Raw genomic sequence first — 26,115 nt, 5'->3', positions numbered from 1 at the left:
TCCTCAGTAAATCTCTCTTGTCATGTCATGTTTCTGTCAGCTCAGCTCTACATGTTCACAGTGAGCTCCCAGCTAGCTTCACACTGTCTGAGACATGTAAGCACAAACTACTGAGCCAGGAGCACTGCTACTGGGAACTGAATGTTAGCCATCTTTGTGGATGTGGATGGAGACTTTGACATGGCAGGAAAAGCACAGGTGTATTGACACTAATTACAATAATGGCCCTGCCGTTCCTTGAAAGTATCCTAGAATGCACATGAACACAAAGCACCTGTTTCCTGAACTTGACTTGCTATGACATGATAAAAAGAAGCAGATTTTTGACACGTGTGCCGGGACAGAACCGCTCCAATGTTATTCAATGCTGCAATCTCCAGCAGCCGCGTTTGCTGCGTGAGAGGTGGGTGTGATACGCGAGTAATTTTCTGCTGCTGCGTTCGTTTTACGCGTCACGTCTATTTTTCCCCGCTGCTGTGAATATGTACATTTCCTCAACATCTGGGTATACCAATCCTATTAATTAACTTCTACATCTACATGACTTCTACATCAAAACAGAATTTATTAACAAATAAGTCTACATGTCGATTGCAAAGTTGTCTTCTTCTACTGTTTCCGGGCGGACTGCACTCTTTCAAGCATCACTGCGACCCATATTTATGGCCAGGAATCGCAACTACCATTGGCTAACTATAAGACTCATCTTTGCTGTAGTCGCAGCCGGTGTAGATCTCAAAATAGATGCTGCCGTGATGCTTACGTGTCGCACACGTTCCTCTGATGCTACAGTGCCGGTGCAGATTCCCAGTAAGTTGTAAGCTTCATAAAAGAAAAGTCCCATGTTGCGTTATCCTAGCAAAACGAAGGGAAATCGATTTATGATCCATGTCCGACTTCTCTCCTCTTTGAGTTTTTGACTTCGGAAAACTAAAAACTAAGTCATCCGCCTCTAAACGTTGAGGATACTTGCTGATTCCATATGCACACCCTTACGGCATCTCTCCTTGTTCTGAAAGCTTGACAGGCCTCCTGCGCCTAGTTACGGTTGCTGACGCAGGATTGGACAGTGTCTGTTCGAGGGAGGGGCTTAGCGAAGGGTCAATTGTGCGAGTGGAAAACAAAACAATTTCTGTTTACAACTATTACACATGAATCATTTCAGTCAGATGTTTTCTTCAAGTTTGGGTTAATTTGATTACATAGACATTTTGTAGCTTTTCCTTTAAGCCAGACTGTAACATTCCCAGGTTAAACGAGATACTGTGTATGTTTTCTTAAATAGTGTCCCAGAAAGCTGCAGGGTGGGCAGTCTACCACGACCCTGAGTCTGTTTCCTCTTATTAGCCTCCTTCACTAGCCTCCAGGAGCCACAGTCGGCGTGTGACTCAACTGTGGAAATTGTGGTCCCGTCAGCTGACCGTCGGATCGCTTTTTGCCACTCAGCGATCTTTTCAGCACATGATCCACTCGAACGCACAGAGCTCAAGCTGTTTGTCACTGGTAGCCTCTCCAAACCACACTGCCCATATTGTCTTGTCTGACCGTGAAGTCAAACTGAAACCCTACTTAGGATTGTTTGTCGGCCTTTTCCTCTGCAGCTCATTTTCAAGAAGGCATGCAGGTTAATGAGGGTATGACTCACCACGGAGAATGAGCAAATCACGTCATTTCTGGTGTTTATGTCTTTTATGAGGGGAGTTTACAAAGTCAGCTTGTTTGTGTAAATTTAGCTGCTTAATTGCACCTTGTGATGTTAACAAAAATCCTCCTAAACAGAGGTGCTGGATGCTTGAGTTGCAGAACATCCTGCAGCCTGGAAAGAGAATACATTTATCAGCTTTTTACTGCTTTCTTATAGAAGTGTCTGAAGATGTTTAATGCTTGAATTGTTCGCTTATACTCGTTCTGTCTTTCTCTTTTCACAGATATTATTCGATCAGGCCCAGAGATCAATCAAGACCCAGCTGCAAACATTTGTGAAAGAGTGAGTATCAATATGGATGGATGGAGCTGTTTAGATCTCTGAACTTTGGAAGAAGAGATTACATTTTATGTCATTTCTGTAAGAACACATTTTCATATCACTCAAGCTCATGTTCAGATAAACTAAAAATAAGGAACAGTAGACATCTGAGCAGAGCTAAATACACTTTAGATCTGTGCTGCAACTATAATTGATTATGAATAGAGAAAGCCTTGAAATTATGAATATGAAGTACATGCTGGAGGGATGTCATTTAGCTGATTGGTTGAGGATCCAGACAGGAATTTAAGGACACTAAATCACATTTGATATTTTTAGTCATGGTTTCTACTCATGATCGTGACCTCATATTACCCTGTTTTTTGGCCTCATAATAAAACATTGAGTTCCAGACTGCTTGTAGGAAACAGTGGGGACTTCTGGTTTATGTCATTATGAGGATAAGCAGCTTTAGCCCCTGGCACAAATAAATACCAACATTAGCATAGCAGAGAAAGCTGGGGAAACCTGCTCCTTCATTAATCCTCACTACCTCGCAGCGCTCTATAATTAATCTCACTTTGGCAAAAGTTTAACTGCTTTGTCCTCCTCTTCGAGATAAGAGCCGCCACACAGTCGCTTACACCGACACAGGCGAAGAACTGGGTCAAACAGTTTTAGGAAATACTTTTGTTTGTTTAAACTTTCTTGGACGTTCTGCTTTCCAAGATTTATGATTTCACCCTTAACTTTAGTGTGTTCCTGTTGCATGACCACGGCTTTGTTGCTTCATATCCAGAGACGACTTTGCTTCCTTTAACTACTGACCTTTCCCCTCACATAACAAACAAAGGGCTATGTGACTTTGGTCACAGCTTTTGTGCTGCCCATGAAGCGTTTTTCCTTAAATGTTGTACAGCTTTAAGTATCTTTGGAGGTATTTCCTCCAGTACATAAATAACTATTTTAATGCTAAAAAAAGGATAAAGAGCGAAAGGCTGTTACCACATTTTTTTGTGGGGTAAATGCATAAAGGGGGGGTATTGGCCAGCTCTCTGAAGCCTGCTGAGGTTGCACTTTGTGACGTCACAAAGTGCAGCATGTAGATAAAACTGTGTGAAACCTGGCGTTCAAAGCAGCCTGCAGACTGAGCTCCAACATACTTTTACATTCAGATTTGAAACTTCGCCCACATTTAGTACGGACATCCAACATTGTAACATTATAATACCCCCTCTTTATCGTCAATTTTTATTAAAACAAATGCTTGTGCAATAAGAACTGAATTTAATGTGTTATACTAAACCTCTGCCCCCTCCCTTCCTTTGTCAGCGACATACGCAAGTTCAAAGAAGCCAAGAAGCAATTTGACAAAGTGAGTGAGGAAAAGGAGGCGGCGCTGATCAAGAACGCCCAGGCTCCCCGCAACAAGCAGCATGAGGTGGAGGAGGCCACCAACATCCTCACTGCCACACGCAAGTGCTTCCGACACATCGTCCTCGATTATGTCTTACAGGTACAACAACACTCTGAAGGTTCAACACTTGTCAGTATGTTTTTAAAAGAAAAATATTGTCCTTAAACTAGCAACAAATACAAAGTTGCAGTGGCATGACCGTGTATTTCCTTATTGTTCCACCGTATTATAACAGTTCATTAATCTCATCCACATGTTGCAGCACTGGAAGCAATACACCTTGTGTAACTGTTTCCAATAGGGCCGTATGAAACACTAGATCGCTGACACGTAGCATTTAACAGAGAAGCTTTGCTTTGCTCAGCTACACACCGTCTCGTACCATATTTCTCTGTGCACTCCAGCCAAAATGGGTTTGGATATGGAACTTAATACGCTGAGTCAGACTGAAAATGCTGAAGTGGCACCGAGAAGAATCAACAACAGCTGTGTTTGATTCTGTTGCAGTCATTGTAAAACACCCAACTCATCCACACATGTATCAGGATAGATTTGGCTCAAAAAGAGGAAAATCAGATGATGCATCAACAGGACAAAGAGATCACAAGTTTAATTACTTGTAGCAGTTTCAGCAGAACTAGTAGGGGCCAAGTTAGTTTGATATATTGTGACAGTAAACCCAAAACACATTAAAAAATGAATGGATAAAATGTGTCTTTTTTCTCAGAAAAACTAATTGTTGGACACGATACGATCAGTTACGAAACAATTGCAAAATGTTCTGAGTCATCATTTCCAGTGCAGCGCTATGGTGGAGAAATTATTCATATTTTTTGGTCTTATTATTTGAGAACCCAAAAAAAGAGGAAGATAGCAGGAGGAAGTAAACTTGCAGGACTTACTGTACTTGAAGACTGCTGCATGATAACTGTCCTCAAAATGAGTCATGGTTTACAATGTCATTAATGAATTACTCCAATGCACTGGCTTGCAGGACATTTCCTTCAGAGGTTGGATCATCTCTGCAGTGGGAAATGACTTGTATAATTATACATTGCATATCTCCTTTTATGCAAATGTGTTCCTTCGTTTTATTTATTTGTTTGGCTCTATTCAACCTTTTTCAATAAAGCCAAACAGATGTCTTATACCCTGACCTTTACAGTTAATACTGCTCGAATACATCAGCTGAGCCTTTGGTCTCTCCTCCTGGCCGCAGCAGCACAGATGAATGCTTGGTGCGTTCTGATAAGGCGGCAGCCAGAGCCCTGTTATTGAATCTCGCTCAAAGGAAAAGACAATACAGTGCGGCCATCGCTAGCTCCAAATTTAGACTGTGAAAAGAAACCCAAAATGAGGTTTCAGAAGAGGTTGGTCAGTCTGTTCAGTGGCCCACTGCATAGCGTCTTGCGTTATAAGATGAAGTCTGGCTGTGAGAAATTAGTTGAGTTTTTTTCTGGTCTGCTTATAGGGAATCTATAAGCCAACAGCCAGCACAGCTGATTTAATGGGTCTCCTTTAAAGTCTCAGGTTTGCAGTGCTGTCAGCACTTTTTGAATGCTGCTAGCTCCTGCAGCTGTGCTTGCAGAAAACATATGAGGCAGATTTCAGCTCCATTTTTCCTCCTTTTTAGATTGTTTTTGTGGCGTTTTTGCTTAATTATACAGTGCACAGTTTACAGTGACATGCAAGATGGTGGAGGGAGAGGAAAATATATGAGAGAGGTTGTGAGCCAGACCTTGCATTCATGACCGTTTCAGAATGAAGCATGTTTCTTTCACCCTGCTGTGCCACGTAGAGCTGCTTCATAAAATACTGAACTTTGAACTTTGGGTTTGCCTTGTTGAGCGCTGGTCAAGCCCAGAAAGTACAATATGTAAATGTCCTAATGCAGTGAAACATAAGGCTGCCTGACTTCATCCTGACTGAAATGTTTTCACCTCTTGCACACAGGCCGAAGCAGAGGCACAGTTAACACTCAGTAAAGATAGAGTTTTATGTAAACACAACCTTAGAAAACCTGAAAATTTCCCTGCCTAAAAAGGGACTAATTTAAGCCTAAACCTTGCAGTCCTACAAGTGTGGAATTACCACAACTTAACCAAAAGCTCGTAAAATGTGCCCTTGGCAGTTGTGTTTGTTGTCACCATTATGCACTTTGCTGGTTAAACAACCATTACTCAGAGGTACTACTCCAGTCAAAACTACTAATTGACTGTAATCGAGAGTAGGAGGGTGCTTGTAAAAGCTGTGATGCACCAACCGCTGTGGCTGGGAGATGGAAAATTAAGCTCCCTTCCCCGGGGTGGGTTTACATCTGTGTATAAACACAAGTGTGGTTTTCTGTTGCCAAGGAAAAATGGCCTTACTGTCAGAAAATCCGGTCGGCCACAACAAGGATTTAAACTTTTATTATTTTGTGCATCGAAATGTGGTGCTTTCATGACGTCAAAAAAAGGAAACTCTTAAACCAGGGATAATCCAGAAACTGTGTGTAAAACTCATTCAGAAGCTAACCCATCTTCTGTAGTAGTCAAATGTGTATAAACCACGCCCAGTCAGGGACTACACTGTCACACAGCAGTCCCTGTCAGGCCCAATGAAGCCACCGAGCCTCACTGTCTGTATTTACAACCTGCTATAACTTCATCTCCACTCTGCAACATTAACCTGAAATAACCTTGCAGGCCAGCTGAGAAGAGCAGTGTTAATTAGCAGATAAGGAGGAGTCTGTCACAAACGACACACACACACACGTAAACAAACAAACAAACAAACAAACAAAGAGGAGAGAGTCAGGAGGCTGCAGTGAATGCAGCAGGGAAGTGTAGGAAAGCAGCAGCGTCCTTCAGTGAAACATGCAGAGACATGCGGCTCCCCCTGGTGCCAGTACTTGTTAATGCTGTCCACTAATGTTTTGGATGATGGTGTGTAATTTTTTTTCTACTTCAGTTTGACTCATTGATGACTCATAATTGATGGCTTTCTTTCATTTGCCCTTTTTCTTAAGAATTTCCTTTTTTATTTTATGTCTTGATTCTTGCCTCATTTCCTCTTCTCACTTATGTTCTTTCTGTCTGTCTTTGCCCCTGCCACTCTTCTTTCTTCCATCATATAATAATGTAATGATAGATTTATTAAGCTTTATTATAAAAACGCTTCATTTATACTGTTTTGTTTTTGTTCCTACAGATCAATGTGCTACAATCCAAGAGAAGATCAGAAATCTTAAAATCAGTGAGTAAACTCTTCTCACACATCAAATGATTTATGCAGCAGCCCCTTTTGCCTCTCTAAACATTCACTGTCTTCTCCACAGATGTTGTCCTTCATGTACGCCCACCTGACGTTCTTCCATCAAGGATATGACCTCTTCAGTGAACTACAACCTCTGATGAAACTGCTTGGAGGACAGGTACATGCTACATTATACACACATGTGGATGCACACACACTCACCCATGCAGTGTCTGTGTGCATTTGTCCTTCATAAACTTAAGCTTCCTCAGCAATAATACGGTGCTGGAAACAGGTGCAGAAAGTCTGTAATTGATCACTTGGCTTTAATTCCTGAATGTGAGGTATGAAATTTGAATCCAAAACACTTTATGTTAAAATCAGCAACACAATTTCACTGAAATAGAGACAGGTAGAATACACTGCTCTCGGTCCTCTGCTTCCATCAGCTACCTCCCCACTTCTACATCCCTTCCGACAAGGAACAGAGCTACTCTGTGATAGTCACAAAATCAAAATCAAAATCACCTCCCCCTATTAAAGACCCCCCCCCCCAGTGAAAATCCAGTTTTTAACCATGTAAACATCTCTGGTGTTTTTCATGTGCTACAAGACATATCAGGGACAACATGAGCAATCACTTCCATGGCTGGGCCTGTCTGCAGTGTACCAAGGACGTGCTGAACAACATGTTTTCAGATTGGCAGGTTTGAGATGTCACAAACCTGAGGAGCCAATCCCGTTAATGAACGGGGTGACACTATGCATATCATTATGTGTAACCTATGGCAACCACTTTGGCGATGCGCAAGCCAGCTGTAACCGTCATCGTAATTTTTGCAAACTCACTACTGACTACTAACGTTAACATTAATACTGCTAATTACTACACTTCAAGCTAGCTAAGTTTCAACAAGTTGCCACTAAACGATGGCGGAGACGTGTTTTGTTTTCATGACGGACCGGGCAATTGGAAATTTGCATAGTGGGCGGGGACTATGCAGATTCAGTAATTTTTACTGAGGGAGAAGGAGGAGATGCCTTTAATGGTTATTAAACGTATTTTGCAGAAAAAAACATCAGACACAATTTATAATTTCAAGCAGAGCATTTTATACGTCTTAAAACATCACTGGAGCTGGTCTTTAAGGCTTACGTAACCTTGGCAGGAGAACCTCCAGGTTAAGCTTATTTGTTGTCGTTTTCTCTGAAATCCACCTCTATAAACTGATGTTTGATATATAAACTGCTGATGAAGGAGCACTGAAGCGGGCTGTATTTGTTGGGATTGTGAGTTTAATGATCAACAATCTTTCTCCAGAATTGCATAACCCACCTTTTAGATCCTGGAAAACAAGCACACACACAAATTGACAAAAGAAACCAGTAAAAATTGTAACTTGACGAATGTGCGTTGTGTTGGTCAATTCATTTTGAAAAGGTATCACTATTGCATCAAAATGCAGTTAAATATGTTATGTAAAACTCATTATTGCATCATAATTTTTTCTGATGTTTCCCTCCCTTTAGTTATGCTTCAATACTCCGTACAAAAATAAACACCACCTTGGTTCTGTTTGCCGTGTTATTAGAACATACAGTATAAACTCCTGCAGCATAAACAAACATGAATCTATTCTGAGCAGAATAGAGGAACAAATGTTATGTCAGTTTACAGACCAGTGCTCTGTCCAGGGTAAACACTTTTTATTATGTATTGTTACAACCTAACACTTGTGTATTGTGTAATTGCCTAAACACTGTTCCTGTTCAGGGGGCTGGTTCAGAGCTGGAGGAGGGTTTCAGGTGTTGACCTTGAAACTGAACGTTTAACAGTCTTTTAGTTTGTAGTAATGAGTGTTGAGTTTATACTGGCATCATTAGGGAGCTACACTTTGACCTCCTGACTTCACCTCGAGGCGACCCATCTCTCCTCTTTGTGTTTGTTTTCCTATCCTCTCAGTGTGTTCCTCCACTGCTATCTGATATTTCAGCTCTGTGTGTGTCTGTTTGCATCTTCTGATAAACAGAGCCTTCCCTCTGAGCCAGAGGATGGCCCGAATGTGACTTTAAGATGATAATCACAGTGGAGCTGCTGTTACAGGGAGCAGGAATGAGGAAGAAAACAGCCAGAGGGCTGGAAAAGGGTTTTCCCACAGTTCGACTCATAGGGTCAACAGTCAGCTGAGCGAACACAGCAAAGAAACCAAAGACTGATGCTGAAAGTTGAGGAATATAGAGTACGAGGCTTGAGCAGCACAAGAGCTGAACGAGAGGACAATATTACTTAAAGTTGGGTGCAAGTCTGAGGAAGCAAGGAGTCCAGCTATGGTGCGAGGAGCTGGGAGGAGCAGAGGAGTTGAGGGGAACATGTTTTTCTGATATTTGAACCAGCTTCAGTCTTTATTAGAGAAACAGAAAACAAGACCACTTTGGAGGGCAGATCTGAAGAGCCGGGACAGCGGCCCTCTAAACTGGATTGAAGAGGAGAGTGTGGTCGCTCTGAAGTTGGAACCATCTGACGTTGGTGCCATCAAGAAATCGACAGAGAGGACCAGACGGTGCTGGGAACAGAAAAACGGGGGACGACAGGACCCACTTTGAAACGCAGATTTTAGGAAGGGATAAGAGGCAGAATGTAATCTTCTCAAAGTGATTGAAGTAGAATGAAAAGACAGCTGGAAAGGCATCCACTGTAAGCCCCTCACAATCAAAAGGCTGAAAGGATTGTGTGAGCAAAATACTTTTTTTCCTGGAGAGGAAGGGATAGGGAGGGATAGCTGAAGTATAACTGCGTTGTGTGGATTTTAAGCCTGTCGCACTGAATTTGGAGCACTTTGAAACTGAAAGGAGAGGAAGATCAGAGGCCGGGCAGGGGGAAGCGGCGACTACGGGAATAGTGGATTATTTCTTTTCTTCTCTCCATCATGAAGCTGAAGAAGGTGGAGAGGCTGTGCAGGGAGGTGTGGAGGAGCTGTCAACAGGTCTGATAATATGACTTGATGCCTGTAACCGATGAGAAAGTGATGAAGCGTGATGATCTTTCTTATTCTTTTCTACAATGACGTTTAGTCAGAGGAAACGATATAAACAGGAGGTGAACAAATGGAGCTGATTTCCCACATTGGCTTCATGTAAAGGCAGTGTAGCTACGTTATAGGACAATGGGGAATTCAATTGTCCTGCATGATTTAATTGGCTCGCATCATATTTCCATTGATGTTTCTGGTTGTGAACAGAAGACTCAAAATTACAATAACAACTAAGCATCATTAACAAACAGTAGTTGCAGAAGGCTCAGGAGCTGTTATAGTAATGTGATGTGATTGTATGCAAAAGAGCTTGAATATAGACTATTGCTGATATAGAAGGCAGCAGGGATGACAAGGCATGACAACATGAAAATGCATCTCAACCATATTAACTTGACTTATATTGAATGATCATGCTGAAGTTATATTTGGAAGCACAACTTTATGACTCATCTCAAATGTGCTGCTTTTTCCTCCTTCGCCTCTTGAAACAGCGATGCTACTTCTTAATATAAAATATTCAGCTGATTGCATCTTTCCATGAAACAAAGCCTCTGTGTTAAACACATGTTTTCATTCAAAAGGATGTGTTTGTATTTTTTTCCCATGAATCATGCAGCTCATCATCAAAGTTAGATGTTAAAATAGATCTGAGCAGAAGAGCGGCGCTGCGGTCGGTAGGATTCACACACGGGCTGAATGAAACCTTTCAGACGATCGTCTCTGCTGACATCGTCTGTGGGGGCTGCAATGTTACAGATAGGCGGATAACATGTTAAAGGCATGGTGAGTCACTGCCACAAAATATACGGAGACATGCACAAACTCACACATCTGCCTTTGCTGATAAAGATGGAAGAAGATAGACGGCATCCACTGGATTGAACGAGTTGATATTGTGAGATGAGGAAAACATTTCCCATCTGATGTTATCAGCCTGCTGCTCTGCCGTCCACCCATTTCCTCTTTAAACAAAACGAGAGATCCAGCTCCCTCTTATGCTGTCAGCTCTGAAATTATCCCATAGCTGCATTTTAAACTGTGCGCCATTAGAAAGGAAGATAAAAAGTTAGTTCCACTCGCTTCTATCTCATGTTTTACACTGGCTTCTCTGTTACCGAGCATGAATTGCCATTGAGCTTGAAGTTGTTGAGCAGTAGCTGTTGTTACAACCATATGATGGTCACAGCTGAAAAAAGAAACAGCTAAAAAAAAACATGCTCACTGTGCAGATACTGCTCCTCTTGTGTTCGATGACGAGACGAGCTGATTTAGGTCACGTCGCAGCAACTGACTCAAAAGGGGCACAGATTAAAAGTTCACTGCTGAAAGGCAAACTGACACGTTTTCAAACCTAAGACCTCGAGCACTTCATCCCTCTTTTTAATATGCTGCTTTCTTCTCTGCTCAGAAGATCCTTTATTTTCCTCTCTTCACGCAACGGTTACTCACGGGACGAGGAGAATCAATCAACCCCCCCTCCACCCCCATCCAATTTCACACATGATGAAGCCCCCGTAGCACAGCCCATTTTGTTCAGAGGAGAAGGCCTGTCTTGTATCGATGTTGCCGGGGAGAAATTGTTTATTTGCTGGATTCAGTTATACTGTCATGATTGGAAAGGGAAATAAAGAGGCATCAGTGCACACACACTTCCGCACACCTTGGTGCAGGACAGTGATGAGAATGGTCCAGCATTAGATTGCGTGTAAGACCACTTTTTTTTCTTATAATCTTTCATGATAAATCAAAGACAAAATGTGATGAGTTAATTTTTGCAGAATCAGAATAAACAATGATAACATTTAAGCTGCGTTTAAACTGTAATTTAAGGTTTAAGTCCATTGAATTTACCAAAAAGAAATGATCCAAAAATGTGTCTTACATGCTTGTTGGTGCTGTTTGAATCAATGCGTGCGACCAGGTGGTTTGGTAAGCTTGACTAATCAATCGCTCTGTCTGTTGCAGTTGGACCAGCTGGTGGTGGATGCTGCCAAAGAGAAGAGAGACATGGAGCAGAAGCACTCCACCATCCAGCAAAAGGTACGCACAATATGCTCTCGACTTGACTTTAATTTAAACACACATGTACAAGTCACAAAGTAACATTTAAGGAACATATCGTGAATGGAAATCATTACTATATTATCTACATTTCCTCTGCCCAGCAAACTGAAAAACTCAGAGTTGCCAGCTGAGTGTCTCTTGTGTGTAGTGACTTTATGTCTGTTAGATCCTCCTGCATTCGCTCACAAAGCCTTTCTTATTGCACCACGGCCTCCTACCTTTAAAAGTAAACCCACAACCCTCAGCTGGGATCCTGCAGGACTTACCTTCTACCCCATGGCCTCCTGTGCTGTTAACCCCTCATCACACTGCCCCTCACTGCTCACCTGCGCTGTACTCTCTCTGAACACTGCCTGAGTTTGAGCCAGCATGCTAAAATACTTCATGGTATCTCAGGATTAAAGAATTTATTAAGTTTTTTATTACAATTTAACAGGCAAATCAGGTATTTGCAAAATAAAGCTTATGAAAGCTCATGACGTTGAGAGACGTTGATGAGCTAAAAATAGATCTTTGATAATAAAAACTCTTACGACATGTTTTGTTTTCGTTAACGAGACAGGACTATAACGTTAGTGGTGGGCTGTCGGGCATTCAACATCCATCATATTTTCCCCACTGTGCTTCTAGCCTGTCTGTCAGAGTACAAGCAATGCATTCCTGTCACTGGTTGAATTGGTTGAGGGGCGTGTGCAGATCCCCCTGAATCTGACCTAGCTACACAAGTGATGATGTCCCAAAGCGGCAGCTTGACAACAACGCACATTTGCAAAACGGTATCATGAAGGTGGTTATGAACTTTCTCTGTTAACCCAGGCTTTCTGCTTCAGGCTCTGTGCACACTCACATAAAAAGGGACATGTTACGCGTCATTTGATGCCTCTTCCGCACAAACAGGAGCTATCATCGGGTGTCTGCATCAGTCTGACTGTGTAAATGAGAAGCGATGATGACAAAAATAAAACGTTTTTAAGGTAAACACAAAAACTGTTCTTGTAAATAAAGCCAGAAAGGAATGTGCAACATGTGCACCTGTAACAGCTTTATGTTTGTAATGTACGTTCCAAAAGTTTTCAACCTCTGAGGATGAATATTGCCCGTTGAAAACATCGTCAGGAAATAATGAATGAAAGGACGGTGCTTTACAGCAGATTGAACCTGTCTAAAACTAGACTACAACTATAAAGTGTAAAAATTAATAAAATGTGACTAAAACTAATAAACATTTTCATCTTAAGACTAAGTCTAAAATAGCTGCAGGGGAGCATACTATACGTTAAAGCGACTGATTTCAACCATTTACTCTACATGTGTCATGTGAGTGGTAGTACTCCGCCCACACGTGTAAGGTGACCCCTATGGATGATCTCAGCCACACGTCCCATGCATTATTGACAGCTGACGGAAACCCATTCCCAAACAAACAAGGTCGGCTTTCAGTGCGCTACCCAGTTACCTTATGAGTCACACTTTTTGATATATTGCTTACAGAGTTTTGACAGGAGATAAGATAGTTAATTGAAGCGAGGAATTGAGGTGTTGTGTTTCAATATGCTGTGATAATTAACTGCCCATAGCTTTAATTGTACATCACACAGCATCATTAACTCGAGACAACATCTGTCAGTTCTTTACCCAGCTGTTCTCGGCTGGGCTTCTGTTAATTCGTCTGCCTATCAGTGACGTCCGCTTCAGTCTCCAACTGTGTGCAAGTTCTTTTGAGGTCTTTCTTTTCCCTTTCCCTCTGTCGTTCTTTCCATCTGTCACTTTTTAGGATTTGTCCTCTCTTTTCCTCTCTCTTCCCTCTTGGTCCGTCAGTGATGGTACGTGAGCCAACTTCCCCTTGTCCTTGAGCACCGATCCTCCACCTCCCCTACCTCAATTTATCTAGATGCTATTTTTAAATCTCGTCTCGCTCCCACTGCTCTCTCTCTCTCTCTCTCTCTCTCTCTCTCTCGTCTGGCTGTTTATATACAGACACTCCTAACCAGCTGTCTCTTCTTTTCTTCTACTACTTCCCCTTTTTTCCGCATCTCTTCTACTCCCTTCAGGCTGCTCTTCAGGTAAGCTGCTCTTCCGTTCTCTTCCTGCACTGTCATATCTGTGTCATGTTTGCACTTTGACTCCACCTCTGCAACTCGCATCATTTGTAGCGAGACAAGTGAGCTTGTTCATCACTAGATTAAACTGGCAACATGCATGATGTGATGCCATTTAATAGTTGTAGTTGTCACACGTGTCCTTGTGCCTTTTGCAGCTACTGTATGTATGAGTCATTTCATTATTCCAAATAGGACTGTTTTGATTATGCCTCATTGCACATGACTTTCCTCACACTATCATGCTGCTTGTTCAGCACTCTGTTGGGTCCAGTTATTTACAGATGTAACACTGAATTGTGTTTGAAGGGAACATTTATTTAACCATTTTCCTGCGGAGTGAAATAAAGCATTCTTAAAGTACTCAAAAATAAAAAGAGAATCAAGATAAAACATTTCACAAGTGCAGAGGAAATAAATACATTTGGCATATTTACTCTGGAAATCCAGATTTGGGGCAAAGATTACTTAACTTACAATCGTATATGACCTGTTCTGTACAGAACTAGAGTGCTGCATTACATAAAGAAATATCCTAACATTAAAACTTCCCCAGTGTGGCAGCTCAAACTTCACAGATGTTATTTAAAGCTCCTGTGAGGAACTTATGGTTTGTGTTGATTTTGGCGCCTCCTGTGGACAAAGCCATACCTCTTATCTCTTGGCTAATTTTGTCCTGTACATGCTTAAGTGGTGTTTAAAAAAAAAAAAAAAAAAAAAAAAATCCTATCCTGTTTTCTATAACAGTTATATGTATCACTCATTTTAAATTTGAGTCCTTGAAAATGTTAACACAGGCAGCGTGCAGTGAATCACTGCATCTGACACCTACCCACCGCCAGCTGTTTTAGGCATTTATAATAACAATATAGAAATAATCAATCTTGTCGCTGATGGTCTGGATTGCTTTTAACGGTCATACTGAGTCATCAGAATTAATTTCAGTCTGTTTCATAACCAGCGAAAAACTCCTCACAGGAGCTTTAATGCAATATTACGCTGACACTGTTTTACAGGCTGAGTGACCAGGGTGGGTTTACGCATCTTTTTAAATACAGTTTAATAGACGGCATGTCTGTATGTACAGCCTGCACTTGCTGCCTTATGAGTCCGTTGTCAAGTTACTTTACCAGCCTGCTATTTAATACACAATTGTGTTTTAAAAAATATATAATTATAATAAACTGTTCGAATGACCTGTATCTACCTTAGTGTCATTGACCCATTATACATTTAACAATAACACAGACTCTTGTTTATCTTTCTTGTGCATCATCCTCCCTTGGAGTTGTGTTGGAGATGCAGGTTGTGCACTTGTGGAGCTGCTCTCATCACTTAGCTTTTTAAAAAAAGTGTGAATATTGTGCACACTGGCAGTGTTGTGAAACTCTACTGGGCAGAGAATGTTTTCCTAACACTCGGGTATGAGTTAAAAAGTGCCAGCATATCAGCTCACCATCATGACACAAAATCTATCACTTCATCCATATTGACCACTTTATGTTTGCTTGCACATAAACATTTACTCTTGTCATTATGCTACTAAAACCATCCATCACCATGGAGGTGAAGGGGGGTCGTGAGGTTGTGTTTAGTATGCTTCCTCTCTGCCTGTGTGCATTATTCAGCAGCAGCACTGTGACCACAGAGCATGACGGTGTCACAATAAAGCTACAGGACACAGAGAGAGAGAGAGAAGGAGAGATAGAGGGGCTGCTGACTTTCATATATCATAAAGAAAACTATTAGTCATCTGTTTTGAAGCTACTGAGGCATTGAAATGGTCTCATTGTTTTTCTGTGCGAGTAAGCCAGAGTCCTCTTACAGTCTTACACACTTATTTTAAAGTCTGAAGCATTCAGCGTGGTTAAAGGAACGACCCGTTCATTAACACCTGCGAATGAGACAAGTGAGTGAGGGGAAAAGTGTTGTGCACCTCTGCTAAGTTGAAGTCACTATAAATGTTTGATGCGGGAGCTTCTCTCCATGGTCAACTTGATTATTCTAACCTCGCAGTTACAACCGTCACACACGCACACACACATACACACACACAGGTGACCTTCCCTTAGCGCATGAGGCCTCAGGAGGAGGAGCAGCAGGCGGTGACGAAACCTTTGATAGACATACACGGCCACAGGAGAGGAGGAGGTGAGAGTGCGTTGAAGAGAGAAGCCATGCTGCTACGCTCGTTGAGATGCTGCACAGGGAGACTGTGAGATAGTGAACATTCATCGGCCTCCTCTCACACGCACACACACAAGGTGGCTCACGTTTTATAAAGTCGGTGAAAGATGAAGATTTTCAGCCGTTTTCACTACGTGTGGTATCTGGTGAGTGCACCTTAAGGAGGGAGTTAGAGTATGTGTGTGTGTCCGCGTACGCGACAGCATCTCTGTGCCTCTTCTATTTATAGTAGTAGTCTGTGTTTATGTTTGTGCTTCTGTAGCTCGAGTGTCTGTTTGATAAAGCCATGATATTTGAAATACCTCTGTGTTAGAGTAAGGAAATACATATTTCTTTTCTCTGTGTGTTCTCTTGCTGTGTGTGACATTTTAGGAGGTGACTGAGCTCGACTCTTCACCAGACTGCCGCAACTTTTGCGCTTGGAGGTCGTCCTCCGTACGTAGAGTCACCGCATTGATTACCATCTGACTTCCTTTTTGTAACCCTACCTGCACCCTTCTTTCATCTCCTCTCCTGCACACGCTAAGAGACTGCATTGCGGTGTTTGTGTAGATGTTTGCACCTTGTTTCCTCATTTTTGGGAGTAACACATGCATTTGTGTGATGTGACTTGAGTGTGAAGCATGTTCATTGCCATGCCACGTTGTTGATGCCGCTGTCTGGTACAGTGAGCTCAGGTTCCCGGTGTGATGTCAGTGACTGGTTTGCTCTGAAGTCGGTTGTCACTTTTATGCTCTTTAGATGATAACTGAACAAATCGCTGCCCTCAGGCAAAAACAGTGCATCTGTAAAAGTCTCAGGAACTAAGAGCATCAGCCTTGTTAACCACTTCCTGTTTTTAAATGTATGTAACTGGGTTAGAAATGGTTTACCAGCCAAGGTGGTCACAGAAATTTCTTAACCAACAGTTGAAACAAGACATCAAGAAAGTTTTTCACGAGACCCAAAGTTTTACACTTTGGCCTTGGTCTTAATTAGGGATTGTTTATAGTTGTAGGGATATTTGTGCTTGTATGTTTGTACAAGTGAACACAAACATGCTTCAAAAAGGTCAGTGTTGGTGTCACGATTTCAGTGCAGTGATGTTGCTAGGTACGAGTCCTGTGTCTTTGACACATTAAGATCTCAAAGGTGGTAAACCTCTGTGCATCTAATCAGCGCAGATCAGATCTCGTACGTCTCGCGACATGCTAGTTTAGCCGCTACGACAACTAGCTAGTCACCACACATTACATTTCAACTATAAAAAATATGTACTTCATAGTGGTTAATAAAGTCACGTTTCCACTGCTCATACTGTGTTAACTCCTGTCGATGATGTTTTACCTTCTAGGGGACGCGCTGTAGTGAAATACACAAAATATACTCCGGTAGCTGTGATAGAAAAACTTTCCAATGGCGGCCGCCGCCACCATCTGTGCATATATCCCAACATCACTGCTTGTGTAAGCAAAATTATGAGTGGTTGGCTTATTAAGTTACGTGGTATACCACACATCATTGCACACTATGCATTATGAATTTGTGTAGCTTAAATTTCTATACATTATAAGCTTAAATATGTAGTTATTAGCGTGAGTCTGAGCCTTGTGTGGCCCTGCTCCTGGAGTTACTTTTGAAATAATGCGAGGACTGGTACTTTCCATTGTGTCTCCATTCAGAAGCTTAATACAGACACATTTTGTTCCCCTTGTGCACCCAAAATAACCTCAGTTGTCCCAGTGTATGGTGGTAAGTCATGCTGGAAAATTGCCTGTGTGTGTGTCTGTGTGGTGTGTGTGTGTGTGTATCCATCCAATACACCATGTTATCATAGTGCAGAAGGGTTTAAGTTAAGCTTCTGCTCAGGTTACAGTTACAGATCAAAGCAACTTGTAGTCATGCACTACAATTAAATAGAGACGCAGAGGATGAAGCACACAGTGATGATGCTTCATCAATAACACAAACAGGAAATTCATTTGTAGACTGTGAGCGTCACTATAAATTGACTTTTACCACCACATGCAGATTTCAGGTTGATCATGTTGTGGGTCTGCTCGTGCTCCAGAGGCCTCGCCACAAAACTTGAAAGCAAACGATGTAAATGTTTCGGTACATTTTTTAGAGAGTTCTCTCATCCTTAATTACAATCACAAACTCTTTGTTTGAAGATAAACTTCAGATTTGTTTGATGGGTTTAAGATAAAGCAATCAAACATCACGTCACAATGTCGATCATTTAGAACAAAGACCGGACTCTGTCAAGGTATTAGTGGGATGCCAATGTTCTCTAATTTTCTCCACTGATAATAGGAATGTGTAGAAAAAACAGGTATCCTTTCTGTCTCTTCTTGACGTATCTGTTGCCGTGGTTGCTTTACAGGTCGTAAACAGGAAATGGTCGTCATTAGTCGTATTTCCACCAAAAGTACCCAGAACCTTTAGTCCCAAGAACTAAGCAACTAAAAGGTTCCTTTGGCCTATTGTGGTCTGCCTTTGGATAAAGGCTAAAGACACATATGAAGCGACATACAGCCATCGTTGTTGTGCGACACTGCTTTTAGTATTGTTTCTTTTGGTCTCAGGTCAGCAGTTTGTGCTTTTGAAACAGTAATTTCATTCTCCCAAGATTGTGTCCTCTAAGCCTGCTGATATCAATAAGCAGTTTTACTGCACAGTTAATGAACCTTTTAAAGTCTGTATAATTTTACAAGTGACAGGATTGCTGCAACACACATGCATTCAAAGAGGAAGGACAAATAATGACCCATATCCCTGTGATTTAACATTGTGTGTTTAATCGAAGTTAAAATGTCACTGCATACAGGAAATACTGCTGTCAAGATTAGATCTTATCTTAGTTTGTTGAGGTTATGGAATAATTTTTAGGCACCACGTCTAATCAGATTCATACTGGCAGAAAAGGTGATTCAGTACAGTCTCTGGATGTTTCTAGAAGGACAGCAGAGAAGATGACTCTGCAGCTCGTCCCAGTACCAGACCTAGAGCTGTAATTGATGGAGATAGTGACACTCGGTGTAAATTGACTCTACAAAGAAACACACACACACACACACACACACACACACACACACACACACACACACACACACACACACACACACACACACACACGCACGCGTGCCTGCATCATGGTGTTAAATGTCACTTTAAAGCTGAGAAAGCTCGGAGGGTGTTAGGAAAGTGTGGCTGCAGCTCAGGTAGTTAAAGCTAGACTGGTGGCAGGGACAGTCCCATGACAACACACCAGGTTTGGTTACAGACGCAGCAGAGTAGGTGAGAGAAAGGATGCATGTCAGCTCGCTTTTCTTCTTAGAGGACAAGTGGCTTGCTAACGACTAAACTTGTTGCTAAATAAGTAGGCAATAAAACCATTATAATGACATTTGTCAGTGCGGCTTTCATGTCTCCCGCATTTGTAATGTAGCCTCAGTCTCGATCGAGATTGTTTGTGTGCAAGTATAGCAGAAATGTGAGCATTGTACATGGCGGGTAAATGCTGAGTGTGTAATATCAGACTTAAATCAATAGCTTGATATAATAAAATGGTTCCTATTCAAGTATTCTGAAGGTAGTTTAGAGTTTGTTATTTTCTGGAAGACATGACAAATTCTGCTCTCGGGGGGTCAGGTCTTTTCCGTTATTAAATAGGACAGCTGAAGAGAGACAGGGAATGTGGGGAGTAGAGAGTGGGGGATGACATGCACCAAATGATTGGCAGACCGGGAGTCGAACCTGCGATCAGTGCGTCGAGGACTGCAGCCTCTGTACACGGGGCGCCTGCTCTACCGAGCTAAACCAGCGCCCTCTAAATTTGCTTTTAATGAAACAATTTCTCAATTTTTAAATATGTATATACTTGATCGTTTCACATTTGGTTCTATAGGCTACTGTTAGCGCCAACTAATATCTTCAAGACCTCCCTCCCTAGCTTCATGTTGTAAAGGAAATGTAAACACACAGAATCAAATATCGCTCTGCTAGCTGTTTAATGGAAACTTTATTATCTTAACTTTTGTTTCTTGCACACAGAAACAAATAATGATGTATGTACCTATCTTCCTGCCCAGGGACCACAGATGTAAATTAGCTATTTAGCTAACTGTGGCCCAACATTTGAGTTGTGCACGGCCCCTGTCAAATGAACTAATAAACTAAACTAAACTTGTTGCTTGCTGTAAATAATCAGAACAAACTAGGTAATTCCTGGCATATTTTACTTCCCTGTCCATCCACTGAAAAACGAATTAGAGAAGGTACGACTGCCAGTTCCAAGCGGGTAGAGCAAATACCCTGCTGTATGGGAACCACCTGATTTGTAACTTCAGGGTGATTTGAATGAATGAAAAGTAACCCAAACCAAACAAAAACAGGAGAATCTCAACAACGTAAAGGTTGACTATATATCTTATTTTAACACTGTCTTATTTTGTTTTACATGCTGTGTCTCTTCTGTTCAGGACTTCTCGAATGACGACACCAAGCTGGAGTACAATGTTGATGCAGACAACGGCATCGCCATGGAGGGCTATCTCTTTAAGAGGGCCAGCAATGCCTTCAAGACGTGGAATAGGTACGCTGGACTGTTTAATTAGCATCTTTATGAATACATTGACATTTAAATGTATGATAAGGAAATGCTTTAGTGGGCCCGTAAAGTATTAAGAAAGGGTGAGCACCGTCATCAAACTTTAGCATAGAGATAAGAGGTTAATTCAGTTCATTGTTTGATCAAAAAGCACGCAGGTATTAAGAACACCTTAGTTTAACTGTATTTAAACCATCAGCTGACACACCGACCCTCTGAATACATGTATCTACCCATCTGCTATCTCTCCAGGCAGTACCTTTCATCCACACTGAAACTGTGTCAAAGTGTTTTATTTTCGGGGCATCACTGGCAACTTCATGTGACTTTGTTTTTCTCGTGATCCCCTTTCAGGCGTTGGTTTTCCATCCAGAACAATCAGCTAGTTTACCAGAAGAAATTTAAGGTATGTCAAGTGACTCCCTGCACGCTCGCCACAATCAAATATGCATGTGTTTGACTTCCAGCACAAATACCCCCCTCATGTATTTTTAACAGGACGCCATGGCTTCATTGTAGAGCTCTAGCTGGCAATTGATTAGGTGTAGGATAAACTGCAGGCTGTGCGTGCAGCCGTTATACAGCTCTGATAATCTAGAAAAGTCACATTTTGCTCCATTTCTAAACTTCCTACTGCATATACAAGTTTTGATTTGCACATTTTAACAGTTATAATTGTAATACGCTGTTTGTAATACGAAGAAATATTAGCTGTGTCACAATTCGAGGACTGCATCCTGTGAAGGACGTGGTCTACGGAGGATGAGTCATTCGTTGCCTGTGGAGACCGCTAAAGCTGAACTGAAATTCGGACGGTCTGGTCTGCGAAGGATTTCCTATTTTGTTCCCGCCCATAACCTTGCGACAACAAATGCAGGTCCTGTGTCCTAGCAACAGGTAGCTAACGGGCTAACTAGCTAGAGAGTCCACCGCCTTGTTTGAATTGGCGTACAATGAATCTCAGGATACGTTGGGCTGCGACATGAAGGATGCCACCGATAAATCCTTCACTGCCAGGAAAAGGACGACCTATTTGTCGGCTGCATCTGAAGGAGATTTTGAAATGGGACAGCCTTCGACACGCCGCTGTGACGCAATCAAATACGAATTCAAATACATCCTTCGAAGGATGCAGCCCCTGAATTGGGACACAGCTATTGTATCATATGTCACTACCTAATAGCAGCATCTCAGGAGTTCACCACTCTCAGCCTGTGTGTGTGTTTTGTCTTAATCAAAGCATCTGTACGCTCCCCTCAGGACAACCCTACAGTGGTGGTGGAGGACCTGAGGCTATGTACAGTGAAACACTGTGAGGACATAGAGCGTCGCTTCTGTTTCGAAGTGGTGTCACCCACCAAGTGAGTTTGAGTTGCTGATGAATTCCTCCCTATCAGTCTAATGAGCACTGGAATATGTTGCTAAAGCTGGGGAGGTGGAGTAGCAGTGTACCCACCTCCTACCACGTGCACGCTCACACACATGCAGCAGGCAGCAGTTGTGTGATGCTTGTGTGTCCCAACAGGAGCTGTATGATGCAGGCAGACTCGGAGAAGCTGCGACAGGCCTGGATCAAAGCCGTCCAGAACAGCATCGCCACCGCCTTCCGGGACAAGGGAGATGACGGAGAGGTAAAACCAAACACACTGACACTGAGTGGATAGTTGAAGAGGTTCACATAATCATGAGATAAATAAATTGGTGATTAAATCATGTGTTGAACCTGTGTTTATTTTCTTAACACTAGTTTCCTACTCTTTGTTTACATCTGTTTAAATGTTCCCATGTGTAGGCTGCCCCAGTCACGTCACAGAGATAAAGTTTCATTAAATTAAATGTCATCCTATCCCATCTAATAAACCTTAACTAACCTTATGAATGTCTGTGCATTCCCCTGCTTCTCTTGTGTCAGAAGCTGGACAGGAAGTCGTCCACGTCAACAGGCAGCCTGGACTCTGGTGGAGAGCCAAAGGAGAGATCACTGAAAGGAGAGAGCGCCCTGCAGAAGGTCCTGGCCATCCCAGGCAACACCTGCTGCTGCGACTGTGGCCAGCCAGACCCCCGCTGGGCCAGCATCAACCTGGGCATCACCCTCTGTATACAGTGCTCTGGTATCCACAGGTATAGTACCCCTGTGTTTACTAAGAAAAATCCTTATGATATGTCTTTGAGAGGAAACAAACAGCTCATCACATACAGTGGCAGCAAAGGCAGAAAACACCTGTGGTGTGAATGCTTCAATGATTTATTAAATGCAGTTACCGATATGAACACTCATCCTTCTTGGGATGTTATGACAATCTTTAAGTACTCACCGGGGTAAAATATTGATACACCAATTAGGCTTAATTTTAACCTAAAAAATTATCTTCACTGAGTGGGTTCAGAAATATAAGGTATTTCATCTAAGACAATTAAAGTTTATATATGCTTAAACAACCCAATTTGTGACTTACTGCAGCCATTGAACTGTCAGAGTATTGCATGTTTATCAGAGATAAAGACTTGGCAGATCACAGTTTCCACCTTGTGGCTAAAACCTGAACTACACCCACATGTGTTGAAAAATGAAGTGGTCTTCAAGTCTTTCCAACATTTTGCCTTTTAGCCCTTTCATAATTAAAGCATAATGAGTAATGTCTTTTTTTTTTTAATGCCTCTTTCATCTGCAGGAGTCTGGGGGTGCATTTCTCCAAAGTTCGGTCTTTGACTTTGGATTCTTGGGAGCCAGAACTTTTAAAGGTAAGTGAGATAAAACTGATGCAAAATAAAGCTTACACTAAAAACAACTTCTCCACACACACTTATTTCCTCTTCTCATTTGTTTTCTTATGTGCTTGTGACGGTAACTGTCGAAGCAATAGCTGTGTTATACATATATCAGTGTCTGGTTGATGAACAAGGTGTGTTTTTATTTACTCATTTTATTGTACATCTTTCACAGTTGATGTGTGAATTGGGAAACGGAGTGATAAATCAGATCTATGAGGCTCGGCGAGAGGAGCTGGGAGCCAGAAAACCCCAACCAGGAGATCCAAGGTACAGAGCTGATGATCGGTGTTTTTAGACCAGGATGTCTAGTTTTGAGGATGGCTGTCAGCTCACATTCCTCCCCTTATTCAACAACAACATCTATGCTCCTTGTTCCTAACAGACACGAGGTAGAGGCCTACATCAAAGCCAAATACGTGGACCGGCGCTTCGTCCGCCGGCCGTCAGACGAGGAGCTTCGCGACAAAGTGGTTTCTCTGAGCAAACAGGAGAAGAGGCTGAGCAGCAGCTCTGAGCATCTCCCACCAAGACCCCCACCGCCCACCCCAAAACTGAGACCTGGTTCAAACGTCTCGGGACAGTCAGGTCAGCAGAAAAATCAACAAACACAACACACCACATCTTCAGTCCAGGAGTTTGTGTTATCTGTGACCTTTCCCTCGTCTCTGAACTTACTGACAACAAAACTCGTACAAAGGTAATCACACTGACCAAGAAGATTGAAGACAAAATATCCCCTGTGACGGGCGCTGCCATCCGCAGGTGGAGTTTGGCTTCACTTTTAGGGAGCTGTCATGTTGTCCATCTTTTCATACAGTCTATGGGTTAAACCCACAGGTTGTCATAGTGTCATAGATATTTTAAGGTCTACATCTTTTTTTATTTGCTCAATTTTTTTCTGAAATCTCTTTTTCCATATTTTCTTATTAATTTAGACCAAATTACCTGTTTGCCAAATATCACAGTAGGGTTTCTGAGTTACTGTGCGTTCACACTGATCGCGAGTAGGCGCAAATTCGCATCGGGCGGCGTGAATGACGCGACGCGAATGATGCAAATTCGTGTGAGTTGTAAAAATGTAACTTCCCCTGCGAATTCGCGCCATGTGGTGTAGCGACAGCCTATCAACACTATCAATTCTCATGACGCCTTGGTAACCATGGAGATAAGCCCCGCTTCCTCTGCTCCATTCTGGAAGCGAAGGGTGAATACTCGTTTAAATAACAGGTGAATATTCGGCTGTTATTTATTTATATACATTTTGATCCGGAGGTCAAACTTGCTCAAGTAACACAAGGTAAATATTCGCTTTGCGTTCGGTGTGAACGCACAGTTAAGATGTTTCTGTTTCGTTGCCATAGAAACAGATTTTTTGTAACTCTTCAAAAACAAAACAACTACATGCTTCAAGAGGGCAAAGCTAGCGTCATTTGTGAATGTGGCCGGCTTTTGTATAGTATGCTCTTTGTGATTTCTGCACTGCGTGGAGGAGTGTCCACCCGTCGATCGGCATACTGTATGTTCTCTCTGAACAGCATATGTCGAAGCCCTCTCTGCCTCCCATTGCTTCTCGTAGTCTCTTCAAGTGTTGACTAAGCTGGTAGTCTAACTCTCTCTGCTTCCGCCCTGCTCTCCTCTTCCTCTTCCTCACTCTCTCTCTCTTTCTATCCTCCCTGGCTGTTTTGTGCTTCTGTACTAACCCCTACTCTCCTAATCCCCCCCCCCCCCAACACCACCACCCTGCCACTCAATTAACACCCTTCGCCTTCCTATTCCCAAACTCCCATTATCCCTAACGTAGCTGTTGCCAGCGGCATGGAGGCCCGCCGCGACTCTCTCTTCTGTGCTGACGAGCTTGACTCGCTCTTCTCCTACTTTGACAACTCCTCCAAGCTCAGGAGCAGTAAGTACTAAACGCTCAGTGTTTCGCTTGCTTCTCCTTCACCCCCTCCGTCCATTTGTATTCGCTGCTTTGGGGCTGTGGACTAACAACCATTCATCCACTTTTCTGTTCCCTCCTCATCCCGTCCTTCTTAATGGATCATCCCATCATATTAAGAGCACTGCATAGCGTACCATGTTTGTTTTGCCCGGGGGTTCGGGACTGTTTCTCACACATGGTTTTGGTCAGCGTCTGGTATTTGCCTTTTTATCTGTCTCATCATTTGTTGGTATTTAGGGACTTGAGATATGAGGTGATGGTGGGGATCTGTCATCCACGTCTTTCTGTTGATTTCAGCCGGGGGCCTTTTGTGTTCACTGAATGTAAAAAATATGAGGACCACCTGCTGATCACGTAATCACATTTTAAAAGCTGGTAGAAACATTTATCAAAAGGCTTCTGAGGGGCTCTACAAAGATGTTTCCACCATAAAAACCAATCAGCGGGAAGGTGTTCCTTTTATTTTATACACTCAGTGAGATCCCACTGTGTGTTTTTCCACATGTAGTGATTCAGACTCTTTCTGTTTTACAGTAAAGAGTGCTGACAGCGGCATCCAAAACAGCGCTGATGGGAGCAGGGAGATGCTGGCCAACACCCCCTCCAATAACAGCCTGACAGATGCAGGTAAGACACAAACACACAGCACACCTCATTACAGAGACATCCCCACCTATTCTACCCTATATTCCGACCTAAGTGGACGCTATGTTAGCAAGTTAAAAACACAACATATTGCATAAGTACAAGGCTAGAAGACAAGAAAGGAAAAAAGGAAGGTGAAGAGACACAGGTGCTTATCTCA

At 42.4% G+C, this 26,115-nt stretch overlaps 1 protein-coding gene across 2 annotated transcripts in view; it reads left to right on the top strand.

Moving 5' to 3' along the window:
• The window catches only part of acap2b (ArfGAP with coiled-coil, ankyrin repeat and PH domains 2b), a 51,286-nt gene that overhangs the window by 17,791 nt on the left and 7,380 nt on the right, over nt 1–26,115 (top strand). Inside the window, exons 5-19 of one of the 2 annotated variants that reach the window (XM_069679331.1) lie at nt 1,929–1,987; nt 3,299–3,482; nt 6,576–6,620; nt 6,703–6,798; nt 11,621–11,695; nt 20,469–20,581; nt 20,951–21,002; nt 21,857–21,957; nt 22,122–22,227; nt 22,509–22,717; nt 23,269–23,338; nt 23,541–23,635; nt 23,751–23,953; nt 25,170–25,271; nt 25,845–25,937. In XM_069679331.1, the coding sequence (XP_069535432.1) occupies nt 1,929–1,987; nt 3,299–3,482; nt 6,576–6,620; nt 6,703–6,798; nt 11,621–11,695; nt 20,469–20,581; nt 20,951–21,002; nt 21,857–21,957; nt 22,122–22,227; nt 22,509–22,717; nt 23,269–23,338; nt 23,541–23,635; nt 23,751–23,953; nt 25,170–25,271; nt 25,845–25,937 (1,603 nt within the window). The remainder of the gene's footprint in view (nt 1–1,928; nt 1,988–3,298; nt 3,483–6,575; nt 6,621–6,702; nt 6,799–11,620; nt 11,696–20,468; nt 20,582–20,950; nt 21,003–21,856; nt 21,958–22,121; nt 22,228–22,508; nt 22,718–23,268; nt 23,339–23,540; nt 23,636–23,750; nt 23,954–25,169; nt 25,272–25,844; nt 25,938–26,115) is intronic. The other variant, XM_069679330.1, reaches the window with a different exon arrangement.

The sequence above is a fragment of the Semicossyphus pulcher genome, unplaced genomic scaffold (assembly GCF_022749685.1).
Source record: "Semicossyphus pulcher isolate SPU_LCO1_2020_fin unplaced genomic scaffold, fSemPul1.0.p SCAF_4, whole genome shotgun sequence".
Lineage (NCBI taxonomy): Eukaryota > Metazoa > Chordata > Actinopteri > Labriformes > Labridae > Semicossyphus > Semicossyphus pulcher.
This window is presented reverse-complemented; position numbering and strand designations above follow the sequence as displayed.